Source organism: Lineus longissimus, chromosome 12 (assembly GCF_910592395.1).
Source record: "Lineus longissimus chromosome 12, tnLinLong1.2, whole genome shotgun sequence".
NCBI lineage: Eukaryota > Metazoa > Nemertea > Pilidiophora > Heteronemertea > Lineidae > Lineus > Lineus longissimus.
Window position 1 is genome coordinate 7,384,155 of NC_088319.1, and position 9,902 is coordinate 7,394,056.

At 42.5% G+C, this 9,902-nt stretch overlaps 1 protein-coding gene and 1 pseudogene across 1 annotated transcript; one reads left to right on the plus strand and one right to left on the minus strand.

Moving 5' to 3' along the window:
• The first annotated feature begins 7,741 nt into the window (after positions 1–7,741).
• Positions 7,742–8,667, plus strand: LOC135496497 (putative nuclease HARBI1; annotated as a pseudogene).
• Positions 8,668–8,809: 142 nt separating this feature from the next.
• LOC135496498 (myb/SANT-like DNA-binding domain-containing protein 3) lies at positions 8,810–9,679 on the minus strand. Its single transcript, XM_064785858.1, is given in 3 exon segments — positions 8,810–9,108; positions 9,288–9,597; positions 9,599–9,679. Coding segments are annotated over 3 exon segments (690 nt in total).
• Between the last annotated feature and the right edge of the window lie 223 nt (positions 9,680–9,902).

Here is a 9,902-nt window from a genome sequence, read left to right on the forward strand (position 1 = left end):
ACAATGAAAGGAGTTGTGAAATCCAAGTATTGAGGCGGGGGGGGGGGGGGGGGCAGAAATGTTAATTCCCATATTGAGGTAGTGAGGGGATAACCCTCTGTTCATCCAAGTTTCGCTTTTCATCAGGGGTTGTATACCAGTCTCCCGTGTCCTCCCGGTCGTGCCTCTGGTACATCAATAACGGTTATCCTGGCTTCCATTCAAAACACTATTATCCATTTTTAACCGCGAAAAGGAAGTGGCAACACCGATCGTCACAAGGTAATACTAATGATGTCTCCGCATCCTCAGTGTCACCTCGTTCCTCCATGTTTGACAAGAAGTATTGGGATGAAAATCAAGCAATGTCACATCAATCTTTAATATTCCTTCCTTCATTACCCCACTACTTCCCAATACTCCCATAACTCCCAATACACGAGATTGATTGGAAGAAGAAATGAAAAAGGAAACAAACCACATTTTAAGAAGAAAAGTTTATTAAACTTGCAACGACATATGTGATAACATCAAATTCAATTGTATATACCTTGTTTAACGAACGTACTGGTAACAGTGACGAGAATCGTACATCAAATCTCTATTGACAACAGAACGTCGCTCCCAACCCAGAGGTACATTTTTCACTACAACGTGGGGAATATTCAAACATCACCGGACTTACAATATTATCGGATTACAGTTTACAAATCGTACAAACATTCACCCAAAGATCCCTTTTCTTATCACACCGATTGCTATTGTACAAAATTGACCAAACCATCATCTGACAACATGCGATATTTAGTTTCTATCTGATCCGACTGTGGCGTTGATTTGGCTAACCGCTCTGCAACTACTGCTGAATCCTGCAGACTCCTAACTCTACTATAATAACGCGAAGATTCAGGGGTGTACCATCCAAGATGGTCCATCATCTGCTGTTCATTGTCGACTGCTCCGGACATACCCATAAAAATTGCACATCCAGCCCTAAAGCTGTGAGGGGTTTTACCATTATATATACCTAGTATCACCAAATACTCTTTCAATCTAGCGTACATAGTGTAATACGTAACTGGTTGATCCAGTACTACCCCACCCTCACTGACTATCCGAAATAGGTACCCATTCGCTAAATCAACACCACCGTCCTTACATGCCATTATATACCTATCCAGGGCTCGTACCGGACATACTATTTGTTCATCACACTTCTTAAGAACGAAAAAATTTGGCTTAGTACTACCGGTATCCCTTACAGTTTTGGTAAATGTATGGCAGAGGCGAATGCCTGAATCATCTGACAATCACTTTATCTCTTGTGTAGGGATAGTACATAAATCTGATGCCCTATCGCCAGCAAAATATTGAATTTTCAGAAAAGCCTGATCCCTGAAGAGCACAAATCTCTGTTTCGGAGAAATATCTGTTCTTGTTAATTGATTATCAATATAAACCGCTATTTTCCTAATCTTTCGGAGGAATATTGGTTTTGCTTGTTTTGGCAAAATGTGAGCTTTAGCCTGTTCCGCTGCTATCTGCTTCACGTACCTCTTTATCAACGGCGACTTAACAGGGTTACCTTCTTCTATCTGATCATCCCATAATGCACCTCTGCCACACTCATCAAAAATATCCCCTAATTTCTGCAGCAAATTATTGACAGTGCCTACCGCCAATCTAGTAGGGCACGAACACTCAGTGTTCAACTTGTGACCAAGAAAGGAGCAATGAATATCATGTACCTTCGTCCTTCCATTCTGATCTTTCCATATCAAATATTGCCTGAGCTGTTCTGGAGAGCACGATTGAAGAGTAGGTTTTCCTTGCAAATTCAACAAGAAAATCTCGAAATTTCCTTTCACATCTACTTTTCTCTTCTCAGCATTCGAAGTTTGCCACATGTTATCCAAATACCTACTCCTATTCTCAATGGCGTACATGTCGATATTCATTACACCCTTCCTGACCATACTCTGTAAGTGAAATAACATGCTTGATAAATTCATCTAGACGAATTTCAATCTATATACCTAAAGAGGATATCTTAACCCATTATCATCTTTTACAAAACCTTTCTTGGTTGGCACCATGACAATACCTCTTTGGCCTACTTGACCGAGACAAAATGAAGAAAGTAAATACAGCCTCAATACAGGCATCCATACGGGAGCTAGCGACATCAACGGCGCCATAAGCGTACATGTCGAAACGCCACTATCTACCAAATATTTTATAACCGGTAGGATCATAGATGATGGTGGAAAGACATAGGGATTGACTTCTTCCTTTATGTTCTGAGCAAACAAGTTTACACCCGCTGACTAAGGAGTTGGAGTAGGGGTGAAATGTCTCAATGGTACACCGTGCTCGTCCTTCATTACATTACAACGACATTAGATCAATCGTATGAGGACCGAACGCCTCCCGTACCCTAACCCATGTCAAAATGACAATATTCTATTCACCAAATGCGGCTTGATTGATTGCAACGCTTTTGATAACGCATCAGCCTCTTTCAAGTGTATTGGCCTATGATCATTTTCCTCCCAAAAATCTGAGAATACCATATCACAGGATATTCTGGCAAGCACTGACACACCATATATACAGTGACGCATCTGTGGCTAACAGCACCTGTTGGTGATGCTCCGATCTCCACGGCATGCAACCCTCCCAGTGATCAAGAAATTCCCAATGTTTTATTTCATTCACTAGTTCTGCGTAGAACTTCACTTTCCTACTATTCTTCAACCCGGATGAAATTGCCTTATTCACTTCACGCGTGTACAATCTCGCTGCAGGCACTACCAATGCCATGGAAATACATTTTCCCAGAAATTGCTGTAAGGTTTTGACGTCAATTTCAGTTTGACTCAAGATATGCTGCCTCAATGCACGGAATGAATCCCTTTTATCTTCTGGCAACAAATATGCCTGCCTGGATGAATCTACGATATATCCTAAATGTTTGAGAGAAGTAGCTGGATTGATCAGAAAACTTTTGATAATCGCAAATGTATAGCCAATGTATAGCCATAACAATATCAACTTCAGCATCTCCTTGACAATTGATGACTTCACAGTCTCTGTCATGGAGTTTTTGGCTTATGAGGTTTATCATGTTCTGTTTGTTGCTGTCTCTAGAAAGGAATTCATCCTTCTTGCCTACAAACTCAGTCGCTTCAGTAAAGCTTACTGCGGGGTAGTTGTTTTTCCCGCGCCTCTGGTGGGTGTTGTCTTTAATTGCAGGGCTGCTGAGGTACCCATCAAATACAACTGTTGCAGAGGGAAACGATTCACAGTGAGCTCCACATAGGTCTGCGCGATTGTGCCGTAGGTGTCGCCCCTTTTCCAAGGCACCCACTGGAGCAAAGATCCTCCATCAAGCACATAATGCTGTGTTTTGGGTGCTGTGTTTCCTTCCTCCGATGTGTCTTGATCCTTTGAATCTGTCTCTGCGTGTTCAAGAATGGCATGGGCTAGTTGAGGTTTATCTGGTTTCCGAAAGACTTTCTTGGCCTCAAACAGTGCAGATGGAAAAGGACTAAGTTCATATCGCATGACATCTTCCAGTGACATATCTGCTGTCTATGATACAACCAAAAATCTTTGGAACAACAGTCCTGGATCAATTGTCCTGTCAGGGGCAACTTTCACCGATGTGCTACTTCCAAGGGTTTTTGCCTTGTACTTCCTCTTGAAAGCCACAGAGAACACAGGCTGTCCGATCATTTTGCTAATGATTCCTTCTCCGACTGAATGAAACTCATGTACATCAACCTCTGAATCTGCAACAACACCATTTACAATGTTCCTAAAGGACGGATCCTCGGAAAAAGGCGAGCACGTGTCCAATTTGGACAAGATCTTCTTCAGATCACGTGAGTCTCTTTCAATTCTACTCTGCGATGTCTCTTTATGCTGTTAACTGGTTGTGAAGGATAAGTCATTGAATTCTTGCATGGCATGGTTGTATTCGGAGGTGACTGGAGTTGACAACGTCCATAGGGCACGTTGCTCTTCACTCATGCCACTCCCTTGCGTTAGCCCCCCAGAGGTCTTGAGTGATCTCATTAAACATTGTTCAATCACGAGGTCAGCACTGAGTCCTGCCCAAAACGTATTGCTACGAGGAATGACATGGTGTTCCTGTTGAAATCTTTCGAACAAATCTGGATATCGTGCCTCAAGTTGGGACATTTCCTGCATATAGTAATATGCAGACTTCAAATAATTGAAGTGGCCTGCAGCTGCGAAGATTAGCAAGCATTCGGACACGGTCTGGAGGTGCATCTGCCAATTGCCGGAGCGATCTGCTTTGATTAGAGACTTCGATACGTTCACCATTTCCTGATAATTCAACCACAGCTGACTAGTTTTTTATCTTTCACGGAGACCATCCCTCTTTTTGTCAATAGCGGTGGCCAACTGTGCCAATGTCTCTGATGTTGTAGCACTGTCTATGGTCAGATGATGGCTATGATTTTGATTGCTTCATTGCATTCCTTAAACCCTAAAACCTGGGTGTAGACACCAAAACCATGGCTCTGGAGTGATTAATAACCAAGATATACCTTTTTTCATTGTCGCGGCGGCCATTTTGGACGCCATTTTGGATTTCTAGGTGACCCAGTCACATGATAGTAAATTTGATGGCACCATTGGTTTCTATGAGCCCAAAAACATGGGTATAGACACCAAAACATTGGCTGTACAATTGATAATAAGGGAGATATGTCCATTTTTTGTTAATGGTGGCCATCTTGGACGCCATCTTGAAAAAAACGATTTCGGGGGGGGTCAAACTTTGGTAGACTTTTTATATGTTATTCTCCACCATTGATAGGACCAAAAACTGTTGAGAACCTTTTTGTTTCAATTTCTTTGGGGTAAGGGGGTATTTTTTCACATATTGACTTTCTGTTTCGACTCCTCTTTCTCATCATCATCACTTTCAACCTTAGGTGCCTTTTTCTTGCGACACCTTTACACTCGCTGCATGAGGTGCTGCACTCTAAACCGTGCTGTTTGCAGGTGCACTTTGCTGTGTCACATTCACCTTTACAGCCACAGCGGATCACCTTGAGGATTTCCTCTGGAGCGGGTGCGGAATCCATTGTTTTGGGGTCTAATTTGCCTTTTGCAAATTGCCATCCCCACTTTTTTGGGCTCAATTTACCACCCCTTCCCATCCATAGCTGCACTTGGTAAAACACACGGAAACTATGATACTTTGAAGCATCTGGTGTCGGGGGTAAATTCTGAATCTGAACACAGGACAAGCTTTTCACTACCTTTTCCCTGAACTTCCTAATGCGCAGGCATTCTAGTGTCTCATTTTCTGTTCGGCCACCATACAAACACAACAAGGCCTTCTCTCCTGCAGCTTGAATTTCATCATGTGTGGACTGTTCGGACAAAGATATCAGCTTGTTTGCGGAATTTAAAATCCACTTGAATCTTTTTGAATGGGACACTTTTCCTGATACCAAACAATCTGGATGTTGTGTCACACCCGGCTAAGGCATGCACAAATGGAAGGTAGTGTGTCACCTCCTCGCCCAAGTGTTCTCGGATCATGTTGATGTTCCAACTACTAACTTTGGACTTCTTATCAAGTTTGGCATGCTTGTCTGACCTAAAAACTAGGCTGTCCATTTTTGGCTTTGCATGGTGTAACAGTAGAACCAAGAGGTCAGTGTCCTGTCCAATCACATGAGTACTACCTGACTGAGCACGGTCGATTGCTGTCTGGGCAATGAGCAAATCAGCATCCCCACTCGCCTTCAATGTTTTCACATTATCGTCTTCAAGTTTTTCACACAAGTAGTCTATAAAGTTCTGCTTATTGACCGGGTTTGACAGAAATATTTCTTTCTTTGTTCGCAGGGTCATGTCTCCTTTGAAGATAACTTTCGGTCCTACAGCACCCTTTGAACGCCGGAAATGTGTGAGATCCTTAGTGGATGACGACGTATATCCATCAAACACAACAGTTGGGTTGGTGAAGCTTCCGACATAATGCACGTACATTTTAACTATTTCCTCAAATGTGGCTCCTTTTTTTCCAAGGAAATCTGTGTATCAAGGACCCACCATCCAAAACATGATATCTTGGGGTGTCTGGATTGCATTCATCAACTGGAAGGGAAGTGAGGGCATCTGAAAGTTGTGACTTGTTTGCCTCTCGCAGTAGACCATGTTTGTCGAACAAAGCTGTCGGCAAGGTCGACAGTTCAAAACGCAATAGTTTATTCACATCAAAGTCACAGCTATTGGCCACAATTAAGAGACGCTGGAAAAGGACCTGTGGGTCCATTGCCACTTGTTCACCATCAATAGTCACTGTCTTTTTCCCAATTGGCTCTATTTGATCCTTTTTCTTGAACGAGAACTCAAGCGCATTTTGTTCTTCCATTTTTGCTATTATGTTCTTCCCGACATCACCTGCCTCATGTGCATTACAAGTTGGACTTGCTGTTATTCATGTGGCTATGTTGTGTTGTTGTTCTCCAGGCTGAAACGGACAAAAATCCTAAAAGTATTCAAATATCTTAAGAGTGTCCTGATGATCTCGAGCCTTTTTTGCCTCCGAATTATCTTTGTGTTGGTCGCTGCTGATGTACTCTGTTCCTGCTATCTCTTGCATTGCTTCGTTGATTTCAGCACAAGCTGGCAGTGCAGAAATCCACCTATTTCGCTGACTCTCGCCCATTCCACGCCCTGGTGTCAGACCACCAGTTGTCTTAATAGTCCGCATCAGTGCTTGCTCTATTACTAGGTCTGTGCAGAGACCAGCCCAAAAACGATCACTTCTTCGAATCACGAACAAACCAGAGAGGAACTTATTGTAGACATCTGGTTTTGTATCCTCCAGCTCTAACAAATCCTGCAGATGAATGTACGCTGACTTTGCATACCTTGAGTGACCAGCTGCTGCAAAAATTGGCAACATTTCTTTGAGAGACCCCAAGTAAAGATTGAAATTGCCCGTTCTCTGCACTCTGAGAAATCTCTTCAGCAGGTCAACCATCTTCATATATTGCACCCAAAGACATCCAGTGGGACATCTAGCGATTTGAGAAGTCTCAACCTCCAACTTCGAATTGATTCTATTAAACAATGCATCTGAATAACTCGCTTCAATTGTAACCTCGCCTTTTAAGAGACTGTCGAAGTATTGAAGGGCCTCTTTTATGTCTTGTGCCTTTGTTGTCTCTACACCTTGCATGTCACCCTCCATCAGATCAGGTAGATCAAATGCCCTTGACAACACCATCACATTTAGCGCTGCATTAACAAGAAAATGTCCCCTCACTGCTCTTGCATATGCTTTGCCACTTAGCATATGTGTAACAGCATTATCAGCATATACAAGCTCAAGCACTTCCTTCAAGCCTGATGAACTCATAGGCCCGTATTCTAAGACATTCCTCGACTCACACTCACTGAGGAACTCCTCATCCTCACTAAGGACCACCTCATACTCTTTGAGGAGAAGGTGCTACTCACTGAGTGTGAGGTCGCTTCACCTATTTTCCATTTCAAAGGCCTCCCTTTTCCTCAAGTAAGTGTTCCTCTGTGAGTAAAGCTTGAGGAAGGGCAATACCTGCCTTGAGTCTTCCTCAGTCGGTGTAAACATGGCGTTTCTGTGGTTACAAAGACATGAAAATGTAGACATTTTACAAAGGTTTGGGAGACGGCCTAGGAGGTTTCCTAATTTTGACTACAATGTGTATGATGATGAGTAATTCCGGCAAAGATACCGTTTGACCAAGGATGCGTTTCATGAGGTGTTGGATATGATAAGGCCGAATTTGCTACCACACAATAACCGTGGGAGACCTCTTCCAGTAGACTTGCAGCTGTTGTTGTCATTGCGCTTTTATGCTACAGGGTCGTTTCAGTTAGCGTGTGGTGATTTGTGTGGAATTTCACAATCATCAGCAAGCAGGATAATCAAGAAGGTTTCTACAACAATTGCGGGATTAAAAAACAGATACATTACATTTCCTGAGGGTGCCATGCTCCAGCAGGTGAAGCTGGATTTTTGGTGGATCGGCCGGATGCCGGGAGTTGTAGGTGCAATTGATTGTGTCCATGTACAAATCCCTTGTCCTGGAGGGGCTAATGGTGAACTTTTCAGGAACAGAAAGGGTTACTTTTCTATTAATGTGCAGGGAGTGTGTGGCCCAAATTTGGAAATTCAAAACATTGTTGCTAGGTGGCCAGGGAGTGTACACGACTCTAGAATTTTTGACGACAGTAGATTGTGTGCGCAGTTTGAACATGGACAAATTAATGGATTACTACTAGGAGATTCAGGTTATGCTTGTCGTCCATATTTGCTGACCCCCCTGCTTGCTCCTCGTACACATCCGGAACGGAGATACAACGTTGCACATATTCGTACGAGAAACACAGTTGAAAGGACATTCGGTGTGGAAACGGATGTTCCCATGTTTGAAGATGTCTTTGCGAACAAAATTATCCACGACATTGACGATCATTGTAGCCACAGCTGTGCTGTATAACTTCGTGAGGAAACGCCAGGACCCAATTCCTGATGAGGAGGAATCTGAAAATGAGGATGATGATGACGATGAGGCATTGCACCACCCAGTCATGGGTCTGGGGAATGCAACCCGACAGGCAATGATTCAACAACATTTCACTGATTAGAATGAAGGTATGTTTACATTTTTAACCATACACATGATTAGCCGTCCTTAACATAAATTGACACAATCACACAATACCCTTGAAAATTGAACTATCTGTAGTCGTTGCCACTACTGTGCTTTCGTCTCCAGCGTCCTAAGGGTTAAGGTGTTTCATTAATCTTAGCAATCTTAGCTGACCAGTATTTGTGCTTCAAGTCAAGAACCTCTAGTTTTCGTTTGTGTTCTTCATTCATGTGTTCGGATTTTTTCCTTAAAATTTCCACTTCCAAAACATGTTGCTCTGCTTGCATTTTCAGAACTGTCAATTGTGCCTCCGACATCGTCGATGTACGTGCCGTAACAGCAGCTTTCGCTGTAGATTTTCTTTGGACAGACTTTTTCGGGATAACCACATCACTGGACTCATCAGTATCGGTGTCTGTATCATTACGAACTTTATCTGCAAAGCAAGAAAATGTTGCCATCTGTATTTAATAAGTTGATCAATTAGTGCAGCAATAAAAAAAAACGATTAAGAAAATGTTCCTCGTGTTAAAATGTTTGCAGGGCAATGTCAGGTTTCAGAATACCATTGCATGCTTACTTTACTCTTGAGACTTCTATAAAAAAGGAACCTACCTTTTTCTGTGTGATTATCGCCGTCATCATCAAATTCGTTTTCCAGGCTTTGGATTTGAGCTGGTAATATAGCTGCAATAGCTTGGGCTTCTTCATTTGGCACAGTGTCCTTCTTGCCGCCACCAGTCAATTTGGTTTCTCTTGCGTCCTTTCCCAGAACCTTTTTAGCACGACTTTTGATATTGTCCCAACACTTTTTCAACTGTTTGACATCCCGTTTCACAACCCCATTTTGAGAATTGAAATTGTCAGCCACTTTTGTCCATGCTTCACTCTTGGCTTTTATACATTTGTAATCATTTTTTTTTGCTTTCCAATGTTTCTTTATATTTATCTACCAGTTCGATAAGCAGTGATCTCTCAAGCTCCGAGAAGTGATGCCTGGTTGACATGGTTCCTTTACACTCTGGTTGTGGGTACACAGAGAAATAACAGGCCGAGCTAGACCTTTTTGAATGTGTAATCTATTATGTAGATTACACATTTCCATTCATATCACTTGTTGTTCGATAGCCAGCACCAGTCATACCAGTGCAGGCTGACCTCAATCAAGTGCAACTTGAGGAATGTCTTTGAATAACAAAATGCCATTATTCCCGTAAGGTTGAGGTATAC